This window comes from Melopsittacus undulatus, chromosome 4 (assembly GCF_012275295.1).
Source record: "Melopsittacus undulatus isolate bMelUnd1 chromosome 4, bMelUnd1.mat.Z, whole genome shotgun sequence".
Classification (NCBI taxonomy): Eukaryota; Metazoa; Chordata; class Aves; order Psittaciformes; family Psittaculidae; genus Melopsittacus; species Melopsittacus undulatus.
Window position 1 is genome coordinate 103226612 of NC_047530.1, and position 27163 is coordinate 103253774.

Here is a 27163-nt window from a genome sequence, read left to right on the forward strand (position 1 = left end):
ATGGAGATCTCCTAACATGAAGCTGCAGAATTCAAGCCTGCCCACAAAAAACAGCTGGTAGAAGTGCAAATACAAACCAGGAGGAGGGAAGAATGAAAGGAACCAGCAGGCTGATGCAGGAATACCTACAGCAGAGCAGGCAACTGGAAACAGACCGCAGCACAAAAGCCATTCTGCTTTGCTGGCTGAAGTGAGCCTATCACCATCTGCTCCACATCAGGGTAGGATTAACTGGGTCACTCCAGCAGATGCCAATGTTGGTGTCTGCCAAGATACATCATTTTTGTGGTTAGCTGCAGAAATAAGTTTGCTTTTAGAAGAAATAAAACCCAACCAACCCTTTAAACAGGGTAACAGGGTAGAAACCAACAGCACAAAGAGCCATAGAGGCAGCAGGTGTCCTGCATGTACCTACTAAACCAGCAACAGCAGCAGCACATTGGGATCCCATACACATGCTCAGCCCTTCAGGAATACCCATTCTTGAAAATACACCTATGGAAGGAAGCAAGCTGGTATCAGAGCTGTGATTAAGGTTTTGACTTCAAGGTGCTTATTCCAGGCCCTCATACTTGGTGCAAAGTTAGTCAGGAAAAAGACTTGGAAGGCCAGAGCCCCCCATAACTCCTTAACTGTTCAACTGCTAAAAGCTTTTGCCTGCCAAATATAATCCCCAAATTTGCTCTGACTCATACAAGGCATTAATTCAGGTTTGGTATTTGCAAGGGCTGTAAAAGAGAGGTTTTCACAAATCTCTTCCAAAAAAGAGTGGAATCCTAGGAATGAACATGCCAACCCAAGACAGCCAACAGTACTTGTAACAGCTAACTAGTATAATGCCTGATGCAAAAGAAAAACTTCAGGATACCTTTAACTGATTAATTTAAACAGAAGCATTTAACAATGCCATAGCTGAGCAAATGCACTGGAAGAATTGTGAATCAGTGTAAGAACTTTTTCCCATAGAGTTTAGCAGCTATTTCTCTCAGAAGATAGAAAAACCCCAAAGAGACTTCACGTTACAGAGCTCATCACTCAGAGACAAGGAGCTGTTTATACTTACACTGATCATGAAAGAAATGTTTTCCCAACACAAAACAGCATCAAAGACTTCAGATGAGCTGTTCCTGGGGGCTGGGGATGACTTTATGCATGATGGAACTTTTCTAAGTCCTGGAAGTTTGGGGCAGTTATTAATTTAGTGTTTTAAATTACACTAGTATGCCTGCATGCAACCACATACTTAAGCATCATAAATACTGATAAGATACAGAAAGAGTTGCACTGATTACCTGGTAGGGTTCAGGAGGAAAAAATACAAAGTGAAACTTACCTTTCTGCTGCCAAACTGTATTTACCTTGTTTCTTTTAGTGCAGAGCCACAGAGATGATGGAGTGGAACACTTCCCTTATGAGGAGGGAGCTGGGTCTCTTTAGCTTGGAGGAGACTGAGGGGTGACCTCATCAGTGTTTACAAATATGTAAAGAGTGGGTGTCAGGATGATGGAGCTAGGCTTTTTTCAGTGATATCCAGTGATAGGACAAGGGGCAATGGGTGTAAACTGGAGCATAGGAGGTTCCACGTTAACATCAGGAAGAACTTCTTTACTGTAAGAGTGACAGAGCACTGGAACAGGTTGCCCAGGGGGGTTGTGGAGTCTCCTACGTTGGAGATATTCAAGGCCCGCCTGGACAAGTTCCTGTGTGATGTACTCTAGGTTTCCCTGCTCTTGCAGGGGGGTTGGACTAGATGATCTTTCGAGGTCCCTTCCAACCCTTTGGATTCTGTGAAGAAACCTGTGTATACAGCCCTGCAAACCCAAACGCGCCATTGGCACTTACACAGAGAACCTCTTCTGTGCTTGGAGCACATGCTGAGAACTAGTACTACCAGGATGCAAGAGTGACCCATACAGTACAACCACCAGATACTACAGGACAGGTTTCTCAAGAGTAGCAACTGAAAAGAAACGCATTTTGCTCACAAAGAACACACAAGCTTCATGGGAGTTCTTTATTAAATAAGATCATAAAAATCTTGAGTAGGTACCAATATCTTCTTATAAAAAGCATTATCTGAAGTACACACGCTGAAAAAGCTGAGCCAGTCCTTTCACAAGGTACAGATTGTTTACAAGATTTGAATTGCAACAGCTAGTTCTGCCTCATGAAACCAGCTTCTGTGAAGCTTGAACTGACAGCATGTGGCATAAGCTTAGTATAGTCTCATTATAATGACACCTTTCCAAGAATGATTAACCTGGAGGTGGTTTCTTCCCCAGCATTTGCATCTGAGCATCTCCAAAATGTGAGGAAAACGAAGGACTGGGAGAAGAGAGTAAGATAAAACTAACCTGAAAAATGTAGTTGTAAAAAAATTATTATGTTATATTAAAATAAGTAGTAGGTACATGAGGAAGCAAAGTGCCTTTTTTGTTTTTTAATGCAAATTCAGCTTTCTCAGGAGAATGGCAGCTTCATCCTCTCTAAAGAAAGCTCCATGGAAAAAAGAGTTAAATAAAACACACAGGAACTCACAGCTACCACTCCAGCCCACCTCCTCTGAAATACACATTCTTCCTTATATCTATTCATGCCCACTGTCCTCAACCATCCAGTCTCTAAAATGCTTCTGCATCAAGCTTCTTGCTCTCCAGTTACCAGCATTTACAGTGGGGATGATTTTCTGTGGCTTCAGCCATTGCACAAACCGCTTAATTTCCAGGTAATTGCTGTGCTCACTGTAAGGAATCCCTGAAATGAAACATATCACAGCAATCTGTCAGTCTGCTTAGCTCCTTGCCAGAATACTGTTGCAAGCCTTCCAGCTAAGAAATACTTTAGATAATATATATATATTTTAATTCCTATTTGAGATTTAAAGTTTATAGCTAAAGTAAAAAGAAACCCCAGATTTTCCTTCTGGAAAACCTTCCTTGCATTAAGTTAAGTTACTGAGTTCTTTATCAGTGCAAACTGAGCGACACCAAATGCACTTAGTTAAATGACTGTCATTTAACTCCACCAACTGAGAGGTGGGTGATCTGAGAGGAAGACCCACAGCCTCCCACAGATGAGTAAGGTATAGAATGAAATCTTGGCTCTGGAGCTGCACTGCCACCAGCATCAGCCAGACCAAGACTTTACACCTGAAAGTCTCTACCTATGTCAGATAAAAGCCTTTATCTGCATGAGGAGGACAGGAGCAAAATACATGCAAAAAGCTACATTTACTGCATTCCCTATTACTCCATTTATGGCTCTCTCCTGAAGAGACCATCTGTTCAGCTTCCTAAGGAGTTATCAGAAAAAGCATTGATTACAAAGAACAGTTGGAGCTTCCAGAATAAAAATACAAATAGCAGCCACACAAAGTGAATCTTTACCACACTTATACCGTATATGGTGATGTTTCCTCTTGTCTGAGGTTTGATATCCACCAGAGAAAGACATGAATCAGAGTAGGTCCATCCAGTAGGTTTGAAAGCCAGAATGTGATCAAAATTCTCAGAAAACTTACTCAAGTGATCTTGCAAGCCCTGTGAAAAGAACACAGCATAAACTGAATGCCATTAAATAGCTCTTTAGTCTAAAGGTTGGAAATTTCATGATGGAGACTTCAGACTAAACTTTATTTTCTCGTTTTAACATGAATATCATCTACTTTGGAATTATTAGTGATAAATGTTTACAACTGCAGAGCACCTTGTACCTTAAGATCTCAACTGCTTCATCTGAATAAGCCCATGTTAACAGCCATGTATTACAGATCAGAATATGTAAGGCATAATCACATCCTCTTATAGACTCTGCTACCCAAATCATCCATTTCTTCCTCTCAACTGGAGGTCAGCACTATGGCAGCTGAGTGGTGATAAAAGATGGTGAAAGTCTGCTTCAGTGCAGAACCACCTAGTTAAAGTGCCACAGAGATCCTGACATCTGCTTATGCCCAGAAGTGCTCAGTTAATTAAGCTACTCCAAAAAGTCACTGCAAGCTGTGCATTACTTGAGTACAGTGCATGGCTCTGAGCACTCAACCATGTTTTACCACATCCCATGCAGCATAAGAACGAAACTACCTCTAAAAAACAAGTGGACTTTAAATTTAGTTTCCAAATTGGTTAAGTTAGCCTTCAATGTTAAGCTAGGATTGGAAAAGGATGAAATAGAAGCATAAGGAACGTACAGTCCTATTCCTGGATAAAGTGAGGTCAGTATTATTTCAAACAGTATTATTTCAGTATTATTATAAAAAGAGAAAATCGGTTGCATGTGTCCTGTACAAAACCTTAAAGGCACAGCCTCCATCTGAAAGCCCTACAAGATTATAAAACTCAAAATCATAAACTTTGTATCAGCAGCCAGAAGAGAAATACAAAATAAAGACTGGCTAACAAAAGGTGGGGATAGGCAGGCTGTGATAGAGTCATAGAATCACAGAACCAACTAGGTTGGTAATGAACTTTAAGGTCATCAAGTCCAACCATTACCCCAGCACTGCCAAGACCACTCCTAAACCATGTCACTGACCTGCCAGACACTTGAAAACTTAAGCAGGGAAGCAGAAAGCTTCCTGTAACACTGTCACATTTGGTGGCATCTTCAGTATAACATCCAGTAGCAACATACAGAATCCATCAGACTAGGCACATAAACCACAAAGGACCCAATCACAATGTGTTTCATTCAGCAGCAGGAATTGTGGCTGGTTGCCATGACTCTCAATACACTGAAAATGTTCAGCCCTCACTAGATGACAGATGTAACTGCAGCAGCCAAATTCTCCTTCATTTTTGGAAAAGTAACATAACTTTGGGTAATAATTGAATGTTAACATAATTTCAACATTAACATAACTTCAGGTAATAATTCCAATGTTTTGAAATATTAATATAACTTTAGGTAATAATTGAAGTATTTGCTCCCCTTGCTCTAATGAAATCTAAATATAACACTTCAAATACTATAATTATTATATTAACCAATGCTGATCTGCTTTCACATTTTGCTATAAATCAAGTGTGCAACATGTATGTTAAAGATGCAATTTCAATGTCATAAAAAATTGGTTTGTGCATTTCAATCACAGGCACTTCTGAAAAGCTCACCTCAATGCTGGTACTATCATGTTCATAGTTATTAGAACTGTCAAACATGGAGCACAGACAAGTTTGGTGGGTTTTCCATTAGCAAAGAGCATGACAAAGAAAAATAGGGCATAAAACTGTGGCTTCTGGGGGATAATATAATATACCATCAGGGCTTGGCTATTTGCATTCTACAAGATCACAGAGGTACTCAGTTTACTAAATAAGGGCTGAATCTGAGCTTTCAACTGAGAATCGTCCCATAAGGGTTTAATGGATTTGTAGTTTCAGCTGCAAATCTACACAGACAGGAAATTAGCCCAAATTAAGAAGTAAATTGTGGTTTTGAGGAGGGCTATGGGATCAAATAAAACAGAAGAGGGAGGAGAGACCCAGAAGATAATGAAGCTATTGGCATTTAGTAATGAGGATTGCTAAAAAATTTTGCCTTTCCCAGTAATAGGCCAGTAATTCAAGAAAAAACACCCAGTGTAATCCAGCCAGTTCCATGGGACTGGCACCAAAAGTTACATGGTCTGTACAAACAGAACGATATCATTCATCATTCTTTAACTAGGATGAGATTGCAAGAGATCAGATGATGCATTCTTAAAAATATTGCCTTTTCTACATTCCTATTTACTGATGCTGAGTAGAAATAAGATAGGAACTCATCTTTAAGCATTTAACATCCTCCACATTTTCCACTAGATGACTGTGCCTTTTAATCTTTCCTGGTCCTTTCTGTGGTCCAGGTATCACTTCCAGCATGCTCTAGGTTTGCCTACAACCTCCTATTCTCAGAGGTAAGACCCTGCATGATACAATTGCCTCCGAGAAGCCAGGCTGTTCAGGCATCCTCATGGTATAATCACACCCTCTGCATAAAAGCCCAGCTATGAGAGTACACCGTACGTGGTGGGAGACATAACAGCAGAATCACGTAACAACCCAAAATCTGCAGAAGAAACTCAAATACATTCCTGTTTAAGACAACACAACAAGTTAAAAATAAATCCATACACGTTGCCATTACTCATTTTCTGCTCCACCATGGAAAAGATTATAGAACAATGTTAAAACATTGAGATACTAAGTTCCATCTCCTGCAGCTCCCATCCAAATCATAAAGCCTCTTTTTCTCCTTTTTAGGTCAGCTCAGACATTGACTGGTCCTGCAGCTAAATACCATCTTGCTCTGAAGGATTTGCTTGAGATGGCACAGCAGGCCTGAAGCAAAGCAGGAAAATTAATCCAAGTCCATAAGGTGTAAGCAACCACTGTTTTTCTTCCAGGTTACCTTTAATCTCCAGCCTCCTGCTTCGCCTTAATGCCATTCAGTATTTTGCAGCCTTTATAGGAAAACTGTTTCCCTCCAGGAATTACTCACCTTTCCTAACTACTTACTTTTGTGGGAAGAAATTCCCACAGAAAAATCTCACCAAAAAGCCACTGTCTCAAATCTCAACTGAAATGTGCATTTGAAGTCAACTTACATGAAACAGTGTCTTCAAATAAACTGATTTACTTGCTCTTGCTACAAATATCAGAGAAGATTGTGTGTGGAAAAAGCTAAAGCATGTTTGTTTATATGAAGGGTCCTTCAACTCTCTTAATGTGTGCATTTGTTTATGTGCAAATTTGCACTGATTTTCAAATATCCTTACTCCCATGTGAACCATCAGCAGAGAAGGAGAGAGAATTATTCTTTTAGAAGAAAAAGAAAGAAATTCTTCCCTATAGAGAAAGAATTTCTTCACAGTGAGGGTGGTGAGGTACTGGAACAGGCTGCCCAAAGAAGTGCTAAATGCTCCATCCCTAGCAGTGTTCAAGGCCAGCTTGGACAGAGACTTGGGCAACATGGTCTAGTGAGAGGCATTCCTGCCCATGGCAGGGGGTTGGAAATAGATGATGTTAAGATCCTTTCCAACCCAAAGCATTCTATCATTCTATCATATTATTCTAGAATAAGGAGAATTATTCTTTTAAAAGATGAAAATATGATTATAAATGCATGGAAATTTAACTGAGAAGAACATGAAGAACCTTATTCCTTTACGAAACACCAAAGGTGGCCATGTTCAGAGGCTGCCTCAAAACAGAGGCTGACAGGCAGAAAATCCTTTTAGTCTTTTCCTACATCATACCAGGTAAAAGACAGGCTGAAAACAGGGACTCCATGTCACAATATATTAATTGCTAATAGGACAGATCCTGCAGTCATTACATAAACCTACTTCAAAAAGGCCTGCAAAGAGCAAGCCTTTGAACAACCCTCGTCTTATCTTGTACAAGCACCTCATTGAAGTGAAATTACACTTTCTGTACCTCATGTTTGGAGACAGTTATTAATGTTTAATTGCATTTCATTTTCAATGTATTGCTACATGTCAAAACTCTGCTAAATAAACACGATCTGACAAGAGGTTGCGAAGCAACAAACAACGCTGGTTGAGAGGAACCAAGAGTAAGGTTAACCACCAGGATAATGCACGGAGTGTATGTTCTGAACTTACCTTAAAATTAATTTGCATCATGGGAAGGATATGAAGCAAAGTTCCATTCCAGTCCACACTGATGAGGGAATTCACAGTTGCTGACTCCAAACACTGCAGTGTTTTGTACTTGTCACGGGACATGCTTGCTTTTGTGCCCAGAACTTCAGCAATTGCTTTGAGATCAATTGGGAAGAAATCAGATAAAGAAAATGGCAAGAATTAACTTTTTTGCTTGGATTACCGGATCACTTTTACTACTGAAAAATACCTGCCTGCTCTTGAGTATATACTTGGGCAATTTTGTCATTTCCTAATGGATGCTGGAGAGGGACTCTTCATCAGGGACTGTAGTGACAGGATACAAAGTGATGGGTTTAAACTAAAACAGGGGAAGTTCATGTTAGATATAGGGAAGAAGTTCTTTACTGTAAAGGGTGGTGAGGCACTGGAATGGGTTGTCCAAGGAAGTTGTGAATGCTCCATCCCTGGTGGTGCTCAAGGCCAGGTTGGACAGAGCCTTAAGTGACAAGGTCTAGGGCGAGGCATCCCTGCTCATGGCAGGGGTGCTTGGAACTAGATGATCTTAAGGTCCTTTCCAACCCAAACCATTCTATGATTCTATGATTCTGTAATGCTGTAACCAAGCGAAGCATAGCACACAAGTTTTTCATTAAATCAGAAAATAAGTGCTTTGGTTTGGGGAATGCTTTGTGAAAATGTTTTTCATTAAAACTGATGACTCTAAATAAACAGGAAAATATGTAATAGAAAACTAGAAGGAAAAACTGTGATCAAAATAGAAGTTTAAGAATAATTACATCCTTCTGCTTTTTCTTGACTACATGAAGTTATTAACAACATAAGTGTCATAAAGACCTTGTTTTCTGGGTTTATTATTATTATTTAATTTCCATTAGCAGTTTTCAAAATAAAATAGGTTCCAGACTGGCCTTGTGTATATTCAAGGAGGGTTGTAAACATGGCAGAAAGATTTCTTTCAGAAAGCTAAAACTTACTGATTAGAAAACTAAAATACTAGCAGTAGGATGATTAAATATATTTAATTCCTTTACACAAAGCCTGACCATCATGACTAAAAGACCCTTTATATCTTTAAGAAAATACACTTAGATATTTAGTTTTTGGATCCAGTACACTTTTTTACATACCTAAAAAAACTTTTTCTTTTCCAATGGAATAGGTGCCACAGACAACTAGAGTACGTGGGTTTAAAGTCACTGTCTCAAAGGCAGTATTAACAGCAAACTGGATAACCTCTTGTTGAGAAGGAAAAGTGTATTCAGGACTACAGTATCTGGAGCATGGAAACAAGAAACACCACTTCATTACACAAAATAAAGGACGTAAATTCACCAAGAAGGCCCTCAAAACAGCATGCACACAGTAACAAAGTAATGAGAAAGATGTCACCTTCTACAGCATTTTAGTCTACATGCAATCTATTTATTAGAAACTGAGAAGCTCAGATGAAATTGCTGCAATAAAATCCACACTGAGTGTATCAGTTTTTTCTCTATAACTATTCACTTGTCTGCCACTGACACTCAGTTCTGCAGTTTTTTTCTCTATAAATACCAAGTGCTCTTTCAAGTTAGATATTTGTATCACTTACTAATTACATCCTCATGCCTATTTTTTGTCATGCACACAAACCATACCATAACGTATTATTCATTGGCAGAAACATATGGAGCTGAAATGAAAGTCTGCAGCTGGGCTTTAGTCACCATGCACAGAAAAACAATTTTATATATATGAGTCAGAGAAAGGTCTAATGAAAACTTGGACAACTGGTTGAATTATTTGGCATTCTTTCACTCTTTGAATTCCCCCACACCCTTTTTCACAATGGAGTTGAATCCACATAAAAACAGTGTTCCATGAACCTCTTATTTCATACACAAAATGTTCAGCTCTGAGTTTTGCCACCCACAATTTATACCACTCAATGTCATTTCAGTAAATGCTTTAACATCTTTTCTACTACCCACTTTTATTCTCTCATATAACACAGCATAACAGATGAACAAGCTAGACATACATGGACTTTAAATAAATCCCTCATTTTATTCAGCACTAGATAGAGCTAACAGGTGTTAAAACAGTTATGTCAGTCATTTACACTTACATTTATTGGGTTCATATAACACCTTATTAAATTGAAAAGAGGGTTATACTGAAAAAAAAAACAAACCTAGGAATTTAACACAACTTACGTGGTATCAAGGTAAAGGGTGTGAACCTGCTGACCATTCAAAGCAGGGGAGCGCTCCATAGATGGATCTGCCCTGAAGTCTCCTGTGTGCAGAATAACAGTTCCACTGGGTAGGCAGAAAAGGATCATTGTTGCACCTGGACAACTGTAACAGACAAAAAATCCCATACAAATTGTGTTAGTTCTCTGGACTGATAAACCACCATAAGAAATATACCACACTACGTTCAGCAGCAGGAAGCAGTGCAGAACAGCATTTTAAATTACACCTACTATGCAGCCTAATTTAACTAGAAGTTCCTGGTTTCTAAAGGAATTCTGAAGTTAATCTTATGGCCATAGATAAAAGCTGGACTCGAGTTCTCAGCTGAGATGAAAAAAAGGAGAAAACTCCAACAGTAACCAAGCATTAACTGCCCTTTTGGGAACCTCTGTCTTCTAAGTACAACAAAGACATAGCCTCTGCTGCAGTCCCTGAGGTTCTATACTTGATTCAAAGGGCAAACAGCATTCTCATTCGGGAGAAAGAGAATTGTATTGTTGCAGATACATCTTCAGTCCTGCAGCACCTACTGAACCATTTCCTTTCAAATTCTATCTGCAGATTTTAGCCACTATCCACCATCCAGAATTCTCTGGTTATAAACACAATTTTGTTACTGGCCACAGTGCATACACTGCACCTTTTGCAGTTCCTTGTCAAAGCTGTCTGAAGGGCAAGCACTCAGACTAGAAAACCAGAGTGGGACTATTCTGGACATGAATCATCTGTAAAGGACAAGTGAAATCTCAAAAAAAATGGCATGAATCACAGCTCAAATAACAGAAGTGGTGACCTCTCCAAGAAGCTGAACTTTGTACCTAAGGTTTCTATGCCTTTTAAATTGAAGCAGAGGATCAGAGACACAAACAGGAAAAATGAGAAGTGTCCCAATTACATAAGCAACAAGGTTTCCTCCATTCCCAGAAACGGTTTTCAAAGGACTTCATGGAATCTTATCTCTCTAACTATAAACAAATCATACAATAAGCAATATTCAAACCAGCCATGATACAGTCCTGTGTGGCAATATATACTTTAGGAAAAGGACTTCCCCTAACCCACAGGCAAATAAGGTACCAAGAGGCAGCACAGCGACAGCACAGTGCTGTAAGCCTGGTGCTACTGAATGACTCTTTGCCAGCATAACGGACAAAAGTCTCACCCTTTATCACCAAATCCAGGAGAAATTTTGCTCCAGATTTAAACATGTTTATCTTTAAAGTTCAATTTTTGAAATGTTGGTTAGGTTTTGTCTCTCCTGGGATTCCAAAGTACCTCGTTTTTCTTTTACTGAGGATTTCACTACATTCCGTTGAATCTACAGGAACCTAATGTATCTGATAATCAAATGTAGGATGCTGCCAAGTAGAGACCAAAAATTAAAGCATGCAGACCACTAGAAAAATCATTTAACCTCTCAACAAACTTGACAGTTATGGAGCTGTGTGTGGTTAATACTAGGTACTCATTACAAGAAAACAAAATGAAGTTAAACTAAAATGATAAAAAAGCCTATTCTCCTTCAAAGTTCACCTCTTTCAGAAGCTAATTACTTGCAAGAAATTTAGGCTCCTACATGCCTAATTCATTTCCGAAGTGAAAATGCATGTTACTAAGTCAACTAAGGAATGTGTTTTCACCCTTATTTTTTCAAATCCCCTAAAAACTAAAAATCCTAAAAATATAAACTGTCTGTACAGTTCCTTAATATTCTACACATACAAATATCGCACAACAAATGAAATCATACATACTGATTGGCATCGAGCAGCACCACTTTGATCCCATCCACTATACATTCCGTGTCCATTGGCAGTATGTGGACGTACTCCTCTTTGACTCGAAGTTTGCTCTTCACCAGATTGCCAGTTATCTGCAACAGGGAAAGGATTTAATATGGAATAGGAGCAAAATCTAAAAAAAGCCTTTGTTTATTTTAGAAACAAAAGCTCTCAAAGCCAGACTGTTTGGCTTACAGAGAAACTATGAGATTCTGGGTACAATCGAGCCTTTTGGTAGCATTTCCCTTCTCAAAAAGCAAACTGAAAGAAAGCTTGTCTTAAAAAAAGCAAACTTTTAAAAGCCCACAAACAGGTTATGGACTGGAATCAGAAAGGAGGCAAACAAGGGGGAATAATATCTGTTACAGACTGTCAAGTCAAAGAGAGGGGCTGGTAAAGCCTTTAAACAACAGAAGTTTCCATGTCACAGGCCCTGGATCTTATCACAGCGGACTGCAGTCACCTGAACACCTACTGGAAGGGCAACAGAGAACACAGGCATTCCAGGAGACTTCCAAAGTAAATCAGAAACAGTTTTTTGATGCATGTTCTGGATAGGCTGATGAGGCAAAGTGCCCTACCATGTTAAAAGTAAAGAAGAGTTGGTTGGACCTATGACAGCTAACAGCAGTCTTGGCCATTCAGCAGCCTGAAGCACAGGACACACAGGAACCTCTGCTCTGATCTATTTATTTTCATCAGTATAAAAGTGCTTATAGTTGCATAGGGATTTCTTAATACCCAGTAATCTTGGAAAAGCATACCTTGTTACAGTAGATTGGAAACATGAAGTTTTTTGTTAGCCCACAATAGTGATCGGAGTGAAAATGAGTAAGGAAATAAGCTGTGCAGCCTTCAATTTCTCCATACTGGAAGGCATCAACTGTAAAACCAGTTCCTAAAGCAAAAAAGGAAGTGAAGCCAGTCAGCAAACTTGAACAGTTCAGAACTAGTTTCTAACTAAATGTTCCTTTTTTCTTTTTCTTCCAAATAGAAAGGTAACACAGCTACACTGCACACAGTTAGAGGAACCATTTAAGCATGAGCATGGTTTGTGTATGAGTCAGTCACAAAAAAGATTTTCACTGACTAAATAAAAATTTAACAAAGTGTCCACACACAGACTTTCACAAGCCTCCCAAATACCTGTTGTTCAGCTGGCACCCTACACAGATGGCAACTGCTGAAGCAAACGAAACATATTTACCTGCAGTCTGCTGGCATTTCTAAAAGTTCACATAGATTAAAATCTAATACCAATATCTTCACACAAAATAAAACAGATAACTGCAGCTTAACAAAATACATTTTGCAATCAAATTGCAATCATGCAATTATGCTACATTTAATAATCCTCTTAAAACATGCTAGCATGTAGAATCATAGAATGGCTTGGGTTGGAAAGGAACTTAAGATCATCTAGTTCCAAACACCCCTGCCATGAGCAGGGACACCTCACCCTAGACCATGTCATTTAAGTCTCTGTCCAACCTGGCCTTGAACACTGCCAGGGATGGAGCATTCACAACTTCTTTGGGCAACCCATTCCAGTGCCTCACCACCCTAACAGTAAAGAATTTCCTCCTTATATCAAATTTAAACTTCCCCTGTTTAAGGTTTAACCTGTTATCCCTTGTCCTATCACTACAGTCCCTAATGAAGAGTCCCTCCCCAGCATCCCTGTAGGCCCCCTTCAGATACTGGAAGGCTGCTATGAGGTCTCCACGCAGCTTTCTCTTCTCCAGGCTGAACAGCCCCAACTTTCTCAGCCTGTCTTCAAATAGGAAGTGCTCCAGTCCCCTGACCATCCTCGTGGCCTCCTCTGGACTTGTTCCAACAGCTCCATGCCCTTCTTATGCTGAGGACACCAGAATTACACACAGTATTCCGAGTGAGGTCTCACAGGAACAGAAGGGCAGGATCACCTCCTTTGACCTGCTGGTCATGCTTCATTTGATGTAGCCCAGGACACTGCTGATTTCTGGGCTGTGAGCACACACTGAAGTGGCTCATGTTCAGTTTCCCATCGACCAATGTAATTATGAAGCAGGCAATGTGGGGGCTTCCAATCTATCTGCTGAGATGAAACGTGACTGATTTGCCATTGTACGCTTTCAGTGAGGTTGTTTGTATAAAGACACTGCATAAAGAGAGATGGATAGAAGACAGACCTTTTCTCTGCAAATATATTTGTTTCAAATGCAAACATACTGACAGATGGTCCTTTCACACCTTCTTAAGCCCACCAAATAGTGCATAGAACTAAATCATCTGGCGGCACTCAAATATTTTTTCATTTTATGTAACATAATTTTTCTAGATCTTCTGAACTAGCTAAAGCTCTACTTACTTGAGGTTAGAGCTCCATGGATTAGCAACTCCAAAAACAATTAGCAGTCTGCTAATTAAAAATCACAAACCAAAAGTTGCCCAAGTGTTTGAGAGGTACCACACTCAAAACCTCAGAGAGGCTGAACTATCCCAGGCCATTGGGATAAATATGTATCATTAGCAACCCAGAAAATACAGTCAAATAGATTTCAAATGGAGTAACAAAATTCAGAACAAAGATAATACAGTTTATAACAAAACAACTTTAAAATTGCATTGTAGGCATAGGAGCATGCTCTTGACAATTATTATATATGGAAAATTCTCTAAGCCCATAGAAACCATGATACTGGTGTAGCCCCACAAAGACTTACATATCAGTTTTCAAGAAGCAGCTTTGCACTTGGGATCATTAATATATTTCTATTTGGCTTCCTCAAGTATCTCCCTACAACTAAGACAATTCTTTGGTGGTAAACAGAACTGTGAGGATTTGAAGCTCTTTAAGCAACTGATCCATCAGCATGTAATTTATGTAACTGCTTGAAAAGAGATTCTGATAAATTCTTCTCTGTTTCCTTAACTAAACTCATCTACTTGGTGTTCATTTCTTTGCTTTCACAGTTGTAGTAAATCATATTGCTAATACTACTGAATTTCAAATACAAAATTTAACTCAATTCTCTTAAATTAGTGTAAGGAAATAATTGCTATTGACAGCCCTGTTTTCAGGAACAACTGAAGCAATGCGAAAGATTAAATTCAGGCATTAGGAATGAATATTAACAAGGGATAAATTCAAAATTATTTAAGAAAGTAAATCCATCTTTCCAAACTGCTTCTTGCTGTGGCAAAAACATTCAGAAGTCAGTCCTTGAATTCATTTTGATGAGACAACTATTTCACTGTTTTCAGCCACTGCTAACTGGAAACACCTTCTTCTGGAGATCTGCACCTACACCAGATTTTATCAACTCAGATGGAGGAAAGAAAGTTCATTATGAGCTGCAATCTAAATGGTTATGAAGAGTGTAGAATATTGAAGTCTAAATTTAGGAAAAAAAAAAACCAACAACCCAACACTCAAGCCAAAATTAACCTCTACAAAAAGCAACAGTTCTCTCTCACCTGGAATCTTCTTGTAGAAAGGGCAGTACTTTTTTCTTGTTCCTTCACCTGCAGTAGATAATACTTTAAACTTTTTATTCCACCTTTGCTGGCCACCAGAACTTACATCTGCAAAGGCTCCATTTTTTGTTGAACTTTCAGTAACTGTTTCTACATCTTCCACAGACCCTTCAGCTTTCCTTTTTGCCTGTCTGGGCCTCTTTCCATTGGGAGTTACTGAAATTGGTATCTGCTTTCCCTCACTCAAACACATTTCTTTTTTGCTTTCCTCTTTTACTTTGGGTTTTAACCCAAAAAAAACACCAATGTCCATTTGTTTGAGTTCTTTGGCAGGACTGGATTTGGCATTCATACTTGCTAAAGAAAGAGACGTTACTGTTTTAGAGTTGGGGCTGGGAAAACACACAGCAGCTGTATTAAAGTTTCCTTCTTTCTCCACTACTGACTGCAAACTCTCCTGGCAAGCTGTTTTTTCTACTACATTGGAAGGCATTTTATCTTCATTAGTTAAAATATTACTTGACTCCCTCAAAGCATTACTCTTCTGAGTCAGAAGAGACCTAGCACCTTCTCTGCCTAGCAGTGGTGATGTTTCAGTAAAACTCAGGTATGCAGAATCCAAAGCACAAGCACCAGGATCTTCTGACTCTGTATCACTTGATTTAGCAACAGAGGAAATCAATTCAGGCTCTTCAGCCTCCTCCCAGTTAAAAGGAGAAGAGGACCCACTGGCTGGTGCCTCTTGCTGATGCTGATTATCTACACATGTTGAATTACAAAACCTCCTGTTCTTGTGACTCTGAGAAACAGTTTTTACACCATGATCTAGATGGTCCAATGGCTTAACTTCCTCAAAGTGTTTGTTTTTAATTACAGAATGTCTTGGTTTGGTATGCTCATACTGAGGCTTCTGCTGTAAGAGATGTTCATCAAATTTTTTAAACATCACAGAATTACAGTCTTCATCTTCAGAGTTACAGTCTCTGAATAATCTCTTTTGTGATATTTTCACCTTCTCTTCCTCAGTTTCCTCTTCACTTTCCTCAAAAGTGCTCAGTGGAGAATAAGAAATTTCACATTCACTGAAGTCTGCTTTTGACTGTAGTAAACTGAGCTGACTTGTATCTTTCTCACTACACAGATCTTCTCCTGTTCCACCTTCCTGAGCGGATACAAAATCATAAAATTCAAAATCACAAGTATTATCTGTTGTCTCTGTATGCTGAAATGTCTCTTGAGGCGTCTGAACATGTGCAATAGAGGAAGTACTTTCACTGATTAAATGTAGAGACTTCATCTGTGGTGAACTCTGAACCCTCAACATACAGTCATCATCTGAGGTATTTTTTATGTTCTTCGATGGTTTCTCACTCTGTGAGATTTGCTCTACTTGACCTGGGGAGCAGCTGAGCTTTGGAGCAGCAGAACATGTCATCTTCCTCTCCGAAGTGTTTGACAAAGAGTTCACAAGATAATCTCCGGCCCTGCTTGCTGCAAGTAGAAAATGGCTGTAACGCTTGTAGTGAGATGGGATGGTGGAATTGCACAGTAAGCCATCAGGACACTCTATGAAAGGAGTTAAACAGAGAAGTAATTTTAGTATCTTTGCAAATATAGTTTGCATAATTATTAAAACAAAAATCACACACGAGACAATTTTAAAGCTGTTTCTTATAAATGCAGCTATAGGAGAACAGAATGCACAAGTAATGACCTCCTGCCTGAGCTGGCTAGAAAGGAGAATGCTTCCAACCTAAAAACAGACAGCTGCTGTTTATACAGCACTATGCCTGAATTAATACAGCTCTCTAACAACATGAATACCTAACCCTGTTTCAATATTGTGCTAATGTAATCATATGGCTTCTAGTTTCGGATTGTCTCACATGCAAGTAATAAGCTCAGAGCAGTAGCACCAGAAAAGGCCAGTAGACATGTTTCAAAATAAACCAAATATTGGCTCTGAGTCAGCCTGAAATTCAATTTCAAACTGCCTTCTGGGTCACATATTAAAGAAAAAAAAAACACCAAACCTCATGGTTTTACTTCAGTAAAAAAAGTATTCAGCAAAATATCTGTGGCTATTCCCTAGGCCTTTTTTATTGAGAGTTTGCTGGCCTATTGTGAGAGGATTTTAAGGTGAATATGTCAATCAATCAGAGGGACTTTTCATCTGTTACTTATGGGAGTAAGAGGTGAAAAAGAGGTGTTAACTATCTGCCTTATCTTAAACTGCTGCCAAAATCAGGGTTAAAGTACTCACACTGAAGTGAATTTATGTTCTCTTCATTCTTGAAGAAGAAACTTCAGTGAAAGGTACAAAGATATAAAAAGCAAGGTGATTCTGTTACCTAAAAGAGCCTTTACTCAAGTTTCCAGACTGGATGCTGTTTCAAAAGCTACAAGGTGTGCTAAGAACACAGAATCATATAAATCAACCAGGTTGGAAAAGACCTTTAAGATCATTGACTCCAATCATTTACACCAAGGACTCCCAAGACTACTACTAAACCATATCACTGAGGGCCTCATCTACACATAAATTGGATACCTGGATCTGTTTGGACCTGGTATTTCCCCACAGGAAACTAGCAACTGGAATGCACCAATTTTATTCCTCTTGAACAGAACTCAGAATAAAATTTTGTTGTCATATGATATAGGAATGAACATGCATAATTCTTTATAAAATTTCTAAAATATACTGAACCAGTGTATTTTAGTAATATACTCGTAAATAGACCAGTAAATTAGCATAACAGACAGATTTCTGCTTCCAACCATCCATACACAACTGGACAAATTATACCGCAACATGGATACAGGATAATAAGATTTATACCTAAAGAGAAAGAAATTCACAGTCAGAAATAAAACCCTCTTAACTGAAGGAGGATTTTTGCTGACACTGACTTAGTAATTGAAATGGTATGCACCTTCAATTTTCTCAACAAACTATTAAAACCTTAACTTGTTGAACAATCATAAATCTTTGTCACTGCTCTAGAGACTGGGTTATGATGAGAGATAATCATGTCAGACTTCCATGTTCTTCACAAACAACAGAGAATCTCACGTAAAAATAGTACTGGTAAATAACAACATTCTAAAACCTGTATCAATGACCCTCTCAGACATTGAACTAAATATGCAAACCCAAGTTTTACAGCAACATTATGTGAGAAGCCTTTTAACTTTTCCCTGAAGCTTTTTTCTTACTTTGTGCATACCTTTTTCATTGGATCCTGGAGTATCCAAACACTCAGCAACATGCCATCGAGGTGTCTGGACCAATAGCAAAGAAAAAGGCATCTGGCAGCTTGGGCAGTATCCATCATAAACGGGCTTTGCATTTTGTGAGCTCTGGTCCGTGAGGCTGTTCGTGCTTTCCTGGGAGTGCACACTATTGTCATCTTTACATGGATCTGCATCCCCGTTTGGCCTTGATACCTGCTCGGTTTTCTGAAGGGTATCAGTTTTTTCTACAGACTTTTTTCTTTTTCTATTTGTCTTCCTTTTTGGCCTGCACGTGCCATCAGTTACTGCCTGCACGGGTGTAGAGATGCTTTCTGCATTACTCTGATGCTTTTCCTTCCTAATAGATTTGTACTCCCAAATGTCCTCTTCCAATGAAATATCATCAGACATGGCAACACAGGTATTACTTTCCTTTCTTTCAAGCAACAGTTCACAAGTGTACCATTCCCTATACTAATACGTTTTCTCTTCCGTCCCCTCTTCACTATCTGAAGAAAAGCACCTAAATTCATTTTGAAAATGCAACAAACCACAAAGCAGTCCGTGATGGGACTGAAGCATGGTGAGTCCTAAAAATCATTTAATTAGCGTCTCTTTGAGTACTTGAAATCACTCCTTTTAAACAGAAGCTTAAATAAGATACAGCACGATTCGCAGGGTGAGCCATGTTCCTCAGCGTCCCCCACGGAAGCACCCAGCCAGGCCCGGCCCTAGGCAGGTGAAGCCCCTCCAGACCCGCTCCCTCACTGCCACCTCGCTGCCCCGAAGAGGGGTGATTTTAAACGAAACCGACGAAGCGTTCAGCTGCGGGATCACTGTCTGGAGTCACAGGACGGAGAAGGCCAACACCGGCCTGGGGCTGTCGGTCGGGCCGCGATCCCCTCCTGCCCTGAGGTCCCACCACCTGCCCGGAGTCTCCCGTGTGTATCTATGGCAGCCGCCGTCTCCCCTCGGCTCCTTGCCGCTACCGGGTCGCGGGCGGCAGCACCTCCTCAGCCCTTCCCGCCGGGGCAACACATTCGCTTCCGCAGGTTCGTCACTGGGGCTGTCGCGCAGTCTTCCGCATATTTCATAACACCCTCCCCCTAAAAAACATCCTACGGTTTAAATTATTGGTGTCTTGCTTGGAATTCGTCGCGATATTCCTCGGCCTTCATATCTATTCCACTTACAAATAAAAAAAGGAATAGGGCGGGAAAAGCGGGCTGTGTGGAATCTGCAGAGTTGGAATCACCGCTGGGGATTTTCTTCACGAATATGCTTCTGTGAAAATCAAAGCTACGTAAGAACATGCCGTGAATGAGAATGTCCCACTTTAATAAACAAAGTATGCTTGTTTGTGCTTAACTTTTATCATTGTTATTATTATTATTATTAATTACAACTTTCGTTGTTGGCTTTGAGGGCCGTGCCGAATGTGCGGCGATGAAAAGCAGGCTGGTAAACAGCGACCGGTCTGGGCTCGCCCAGAAGCTGTCATGGCGGCGGAGGGGCTGGCTGGGCTCCTGCCCGCCCAGACCCAGCTGGAGTACGCCCTGCTGGACGCCGACACTTCCCAGGAGAAGGAGAACTTGGTCTACCAGTACTTGAAGAAGATGGACAGCCGGGAGCGGGACCTGACGGTGCCCGAGCTCGGCGGAGGTGGGTGGCAGGGCAGGCCCCGCGGTGAAGCGCGGTTCGGCTGCAGGGCCTTCCAGCAGAGGTGGCTGAGTTCTGGTGCTCACCACACTCTGGTGTGGTGTTTTCTGTCAAGTCCTGCTGGCTGTGAGGGCCGTTTAATTACGTCCCTGTTGGCCACTTTGTTGTTTCTTTTCTTTCTTTCTTTCTTTTTTTTTATGGCACTTCTGGTTACAGGAAATGTCAGTCCTGAAAGCACCAGGAGCAAAGGACGAGAAAAAAGAATCTCTTTATACATGCGCCCCCTGTTACTGGTTGCAAAAACCTGTTCTTTAAAGCCTTTCTTCTAAACCTGTGCTGGTTTTGTTAATTTGCACTCCTTTTTGTTTTTTAATAAAGCCTTCTGTACTGTGATAATATCTGTCTTCTCTGGTCATAGCAAGAACTTTATGAGCTCTCACAGCCTTATCCTAAGTTCCCTTGGTCTCACTGCAGCCAGTTGGGTTTTCCACCTCTCAATCCCTATGACTTACCTGTCCTTGTCAGGTTTTGTGTCCCTGTTAACACAGACTGCCCTAGAGATGCCATCCTTCACTGTTGTGCCCATTTCCCTTTCACACATTTCTGTATCTCTTCTTCTGCTAAATGTGAAATCAAAGGTTAAGTCTTGTAAGATCTTACAAGCCCTGCTCAGGTTCTTTTAACCTCAGTGAGGCTCTCTGCAGCTCTGCTGACATCTGTCTGCAAAGCAGAGATTTCAGAGTAAGCTTGTGTCATGGGAACAAATTCTGACTTGTAAACATTTGAGCAAAGTGAATGCTCTTTCTGTCTAGATTTGTACATCTGAGCTGAATTTTCACTCTTGTATTTCACACTGTTTCACTTTCTGTGTTCTGCCAAAGCTTATTTTCTCCTCTGAAAAGAGCTCACAAAGGTAGTTGATGCTTTTTACTTTCAGTATATTTCATGAAAAGTATTTTAATTCTAGTGAAAAGAGAAACAATGCCAGAAAATAAATATCCCCTTTTTTAAAATGTAAACAGCAGAACCCTTATACCATGGAAGTAATGCATATAATTGTTATAGTCACTAAATCTGAAAGTGTGTGCATCAGTTTCTGTTTATAAATACGTGGAGGTAGAGCTCAATCCTCCTCCTAGTGAAACTGAAAACAAGCCTCCGGCTGGCTTCAGCAGCAGTAATCTCTCCTGGGACAGTAAGAACTTTATGTGCTGAAACTCTAGGATTGGAAGTTTTGAAGATGTTTGGATTAGTCAGCATACATTTTTTTTAAGTAGGCCTTCAGAAATTTAGTTTAGCTTTGCCTTACATCACATCTGTCTTTCCCTATACCCTTTATTTTCAGAAGTGTTAAGAGATAAAAATGGCAGATTCTATTACAGGATATTTATTTCTTAGGTTGAGATCAGTTTCTAACACGATCAGAGTGATAGCAGTTACCTGTAAGAAAAGAATGCTTTCATGCTTCAGATCAAGTGGTTAAAATAAATGATCAGGGTTGCTGCCAGGTGTATCTGGAAAGGCTGTATTTCTTCCCGTTTAAAGGGATTAATTTATACCTGTCATGTCAAACTTTGAAAATCAAGATCAAAACTAACCACAAAAATATTTCAGTCATCTCTTTTCAGAGTCCTTTACAAACATGTTGGAAAATAACTAAGAGTTTAACAGTTCTTTAGTTTACTACCATTTATGTGGGTTTTAAATAATGTTACCCATATGACATTATTAGGAGTTGAATAAAATAGATCATGTTTTTAAATGTATAAAAATGGTTTTGAGGCTTGCATGTTCTTTCACTTTAAAGGTATCTATTAAAATATATACGCTGCAGTTTCACTAATTACATTAATTTTATACATTAAAAACATTTAATGTATTACATTAAATCTCATGATTCTTCACTATGAGGGTGGTGAGACACTGACACAGGTTGCCTAGAGAAGCTGTGACTGCCCCATCCCTGGCAGTGTTCAAAGCCAGGTTGCATGGGGCTTGGAGCAACCTGGTCTAGTGGAAGGTGTCCCTACCCATGGCAGGGGTTGGAACTGGTTGAGCTTAAGGTCCTTTCCAGCTCAAACTATTCTGTGATTCTATGAAGAATCATGGGACATATGGATGACTTGGATAAATATAGGACTTTTTGTTTGCTTTTCTACCTGTGTAGAAAGGGATGTTGAACTTTTCATCTCTCTAAGGTTAAGTGCACCAGGGATGTTGTGTGGTGGTGTGCAAATTTGCTCTAAGTGTCTGCCTTTCCCTACCCTTCCCCTAACTGTCTTATCACTGTTCTCTGAATTCCAGATCTACAATGGTTAAACACTGAAGGTCCTATCTCTCTTCAGAAAGACCTTTGTGGAAAAGTTGTGGTGTTGGATTTCTTTACTTACTGCTGCATCAACTGCTTGCACCTGCTGCCTGATCTCCATGCATTAGAGCACCAGTTCTCTGATAAAGGTAAAAGTGCTTTGGCTCGCTTGGAATAGAATTTCCTGGCACTGTTGATGGTGGAGTAGCTGAGTCACTTTGTTGCTGGTTACTAAACAGCTGGCAGAATTTCAGGGGTGCCTAAAAATGTCCTCTAATCTTTTAAGTAGCCTAAAAAAGGTGACTGTGTGTACTCCCATTACATTTTTAAATGGGGTTAAATAAGGTACCTGTTGTGTCTGTATAATTAAAGAAACAGGATATGTCCTCAACCCCCAAATCTGGTATCCTCATAAATAAGGCTATTTGCAAAAAGCTACACAAGGATGTAAAATATGGGTTCAAAGTTAATACAAATATGTAACCCTCTGCACTTGACTTAAGGACTAACTCTGGGAAGAATATAAATGGCAGAATGGATGGATGCAGTTAAGATCACGTGGAGGTTTTTTCCATTCTAACTAACAAAATATGTAAGCTTGGTTTAGAAAGAGTTTTTTTTGCATTAGCATCAAGTTATGTACTATTAGTAGTCCTGTGTTCTGGAGAGGGAATCAAGCTTTTGAAAGTCACATCTGAAATGGAATCTTATCTCTCTGAGTGAATAAAAATATAGGGTAATTACTATTTAGAATGCAGTCTGTTGTCATCATGATGACTTGACAGAGATAAGCTGTGGTCTTACACAGAATGTATCAGCTGCTTGCTTATCTTGGATATTTTAATAGACTGAACAGTGAGATGAACAGTGTTACTTTCAGACTAAAAATACTGTATTAAATATATATATGCAGTTAAGTTTCTGATCCTCCATTGGTGTTTCTGATTGGTTTTAATTTTGGCAGCATTTATTATTGCTGTCTTCTTTCACTAGAAAAAGAAATTACAATGTCTTTGAAATTTCAAGTTCTTTAAGTAGCTCACTTATGTACTGTAGGATTGCATAGTGCTTGGCAGAAGACTCAAACTAAATTTTATGCCTTGGAAAGCTTAGCAGCTTGCTTTGGAGAAACTGGAGGTCAGGTATAGTGTTTCAGATATACGAAACTTTAATAAGGAAAACTCATGGCATTTTTTTGGGAGGGAGGCATTTTTAAGTAGAAGGTGATTAGCAAATTATAAGTAGACTGCAGTGGAGATACCAGCCATGCTGGGAAGAAGGTGTAGATTTCAGAAGATTATATTGATCCTATAGTAAAGAATATCATTAAATTACAAACATTTTGTAGCATAGTGTTACTGTATTAGTATAGCTGTCGTATCCTTAACCTGTTTTTTAAGAGCAAGCTGTTAAATCAGTTGATAACAAAATACTCATTTTAACAACCTGTCCCCAGAAGCTTTCTCTTTAAAGTATTTGAGCATCTCTTTCCTGGTGCAAAAGAGGCTGTAGCACTCTGAACCAAACTGAAGCTCCACTTGGAGACACATTTTTTTTGTTTGACTTGTATTAAACTTCCTGTCACAGGAGTTATTACTTGAGGAAAGTACCTTTGCTGATAGGTGATAAATTCTTCTTGCATTTGAGCTATCCTGTTATTACAGGAGCCGGAGTGATTAAAAAAAGATACGTGGGATGAAGGTGGAGGTAAAAGGAAAGAAGAGCAGGTGTGTGGAACATTAATCTTTAATTTAATCCATTAGGAAACAGAGGATAGTAGTTGGATTCAGGAAGAGATTAAGGTGCTTGAAGGTTAAAACAAAAAGAAAGGTTCATTGTTTTTTTTCACGATAGGTCTTCCTTTTGGTTTTTTTCTGATCTTTTCATATTTTGATCCTCAGCAATTTCAGTATTATTTAATCTATCTTTGCTGTGCTAAGTGTGTAAATTTTAGCATTACAGTAATATTTATAAATACATCAAGGTAGTAAGAGTTGTGGGGTTTTAAGCCATAGAAAAATACTTCAGCAGATGGTATTATATTAACATGCATCTTCTTCACCAAAGGTAAATGACATTTGGCAGTTACTAGGAGAAAGAGGAGGGAAGAGTTGCTGGCTTGAGAAACTTGAGAAAGATGAAAACTGGAAGAAGAAAACAAAAGTAGAGTGGATATTGGACATAACAAAGTATTTTAAGAATTTCTTCAGCCTTATTCTGGAGTTTCATTCTATTTTATTCTGCTCTTTATTTAATGAAAGTGCCTTCACTTTTGGTTGGGTTAGTTCCGAAATCTTGCCACCTTTTTTGTGATAACAAAAAACCTGATTTTGGCTCATCAAAAGATGAGTGACGTGATTTCTTTTGGAAGCAGCGAGTCAATGAAATATATAGTGAAACTGCAGCTTTACTGAACTTTAGATCTGTAAATATGGCATTTATTTACCCATTTCATGTATATACCATGCTATGGAAGTGGCAGAGGGTTCTGACCTAGCACACAATACTAGTCAGGATCAAAACAAGCATCTGACAAAGCATATATCTCATAATGTATTTGGCCTGTTTGAGTATTTGAAGGTGTGTTGCCTTTGTTTTGCTGCATAACTAAGAACAAACCTCAATACTGATGTAATGTCTTTTTTTGATTGTACATTGTGTATGATCGTTTCTGATACTCTGATTACTTTGTTTTTCATGCTGTTCACATACCCTCTTATGTGGAATATGTTGAAATTTCAAGTGTGATAATCAGACATGAGAAGTCTGAACACAAGAAACTGTATTTTTAGGGTGATCCTAACTATTATATATATGTGTGTGTGCATATATATATGTCATTGTACATATGCACATAGTTCTGTTGTCTGGAACTTCAGAAGACTGCTTCAAAATGAAGACTGCTTTCCATAGGATTAAATGTCACCTAGCATCTTTATCAGATATGTTCTCGCTGCTATCTTCAGTGGTGCTATTTCTGTTTTTCAAGTGGCATTCAGGAAGTTATTTTAAACTCCAGTGCATATTCAGTTCATGTTATCAGCAGTCCAGAAATGACTTCTATAAGAGGGAGTACTTTTTAATATTCAGAAATAGCTTGGCCTAAATCCAGTATTGTGCTCTGTTATAATCCTTTGAATAAAGTGTTTTAAATGGTGTGCATATTCTTACATCTCGGTATCTCATCCATCACTTTCCAGAAGAGGTTTCTTATAACTTGTTTGTCCTGTTCAGGTGTTCAATATAGAATTCCCTTTCTAGTTTTAATGGTATTGTTGAAGGACAAATACAAGAGCTGCTGCTGATCCTGTTACAGTTAAAATATTTGACCTACTCTTTGGAGTACAGCAGTTCATGATACTGCAACTTCATCTATCTGACACTGCAACATGCTGTGTGTATAGGATTGGTAAAGACTATACAATGGTCTTATAATTCTATATCTGTGAAATTCTTATATTAAGTCTTTCGTCGTGCAGCACTTTATCCTTTTCTATTGTCACATTGAAGATTATGTTCTTCTCCATTAATACTGTTTCATGGTTGGAGAGAAGAGCTAAAAGAAAAAAATAATTTTCCATTTCTTTGTAACTGAATAAAAAGCCAACTTTAGATTAGTTTTTCTGGAAGGAAACAAACTCATCTGAGCTTAAATAATACAACTGTTTAAGACCTGTAATAATCGCCTTTATTACATTTCTGACACAAAAGCAGAGTTGAAGGTAAAACAAAGATGTCCAACTAGCCAGATTCCACCTCTACTTTAAAGGTAGGAGAAAAGCATAAAGGTAAAAACTACATTCTGTTCCAAACCATGTCCTTGGATGAAATTATTTGCAATTATAACTTTTTGGGCCCTGGTTCAAGCACTCTCTGATCACAGGACTGGTTTCACTATTCTTGCAGTGGCAAACTCCACTGGCTCTTAACTGCAGAGCTTTTAGAGGACTGTTTTACAAAAGCATTTTATTTTGATGTATTTGCTTGAAGTTTTCTAAACAGTAAAGCCCTTTAATGGATCAGGTAGTAAACACCAAATAAAAGTAGTGATCTGATACATAAATTTCCAGTTTAGAATTACTTGTGTGACACATAACAGTTGATGCCAAATGGAGTAAAATATATTAGATAGGTGAGTTATTGCAGAAAAAAAAGCACACTTCTGATGGATTAAAAATTAAAATGCTAGAATGCTAAATAAATAAAATTATTTTATAAGGAGAAAGTTGAATTATGCAAGCTCAAAAAGTTTGTGTGTGGCTTTCCTTCTGAGAGCACTAATTACTAGATTTTGGTAACTACAGTTGCAACCAGAAGAATGAAGAGATGAAAACTGGGTAGGAGGAGTGATGTGCTAGGCACTGTATGAAGCTAGAAGATGGGAAATAAATGTGTTAGCAAAGTGATTGCAAATATTCAGGTTGTGTTCTGGTTAGACTATTTTCCTGTTGTAAGAAATGGTTATATTTGAATGAGAAAAAAATTGCCTTTTAAAAATTCAAGTAACTGAAACTTACTCCCAAGTCTTCTTAAAACCTTTCTGAGCAAACATTTATTTTAAAACTAGTCTTTTCCAGATGAGTGTCCTTTCAGGAGGGCTGTTCCTGTTGGCTGCTGTTCAGGATAAATATAACAATATTAGAGTAAGCACAAAGTGTCAGAACTTGCTTACTTAGAGATGCGCATTGCATATCTGCCTTTATCCTTTATAACCAAATTGTATCCTGCTTATCTAAATGTAATAGCTGTTCAGCCAAACCTATTTTGTCCGTTGTAGCACAATACATTTTCAATTGCAGTGAGTATATGTATGAGCACAAATTAGTCAGATTTAAGAACCATATAAAGTTCT

At 39.0% G+C, this 27163-nt stretch overlaps 2 protein-coding genes across 3 annotated transcripts in view; one reads left to right on the forward strand and one right to left on the reverse strand.

The window, feature by feature from the left end:
• Positions 1-2000: 2000 nt before the first annotated feature.
• Positions 2001-19362, reverse strand: DCLRE1A (DNA cross-link repair 1A). Of its 2 annotated transcripts, none has more exons than XM_005154517.3 (9): positions 18338-19362; positions 15108-16673; positions 12413-12546; positions 11622-11740; positions 9826-9969; positions 8758-8903; positions 7607-7761; positions 3398-3539; positions 2001-2754 (listed from the first exon to the last, which is right to left on the reverse strand). In XM_005154517.3, exons 1-9 carry the CDS (start codon positions 18753-18755, stop codon positions 2588-2590), a joined length of 2991 nt encoding a protein of 996 aa, XP_005154574.2. In that variant the 5' UTR covers positions 18756-19362; the 3' UTR covers positions 2001-2587. The 2 variants fall into 2 exon arrangements, with proteins under 2 accessions (XP_005154574.2, XP_033918452.1); XM_034062561.1 differs by having other exon boundaries at positions 3387-3539.
• A 419-nt stretch (positions 19363-19781) lies between these two features.
• NHLRC2 (NHL repeat containing 2) overlaps positions 19782-27163 on the forward strand; it is a 30135-nt gene continuing 22753 nt past the window's right edge. Inside the window, exons 1-2 of the mRNA XM_031053904.2 lie at positions 19782-20006; positions 22308-22460. Of these exons, the coding sequence (XP_030909764.2) occupies positions 19844-20006; positions 22308-22460 (316 nt within the window). The 5' untranslated portion in view covers positions 19782-19843. The remainder of the gene's footprint in view (positions 20007-22307; positions 22461-27163) is intronic.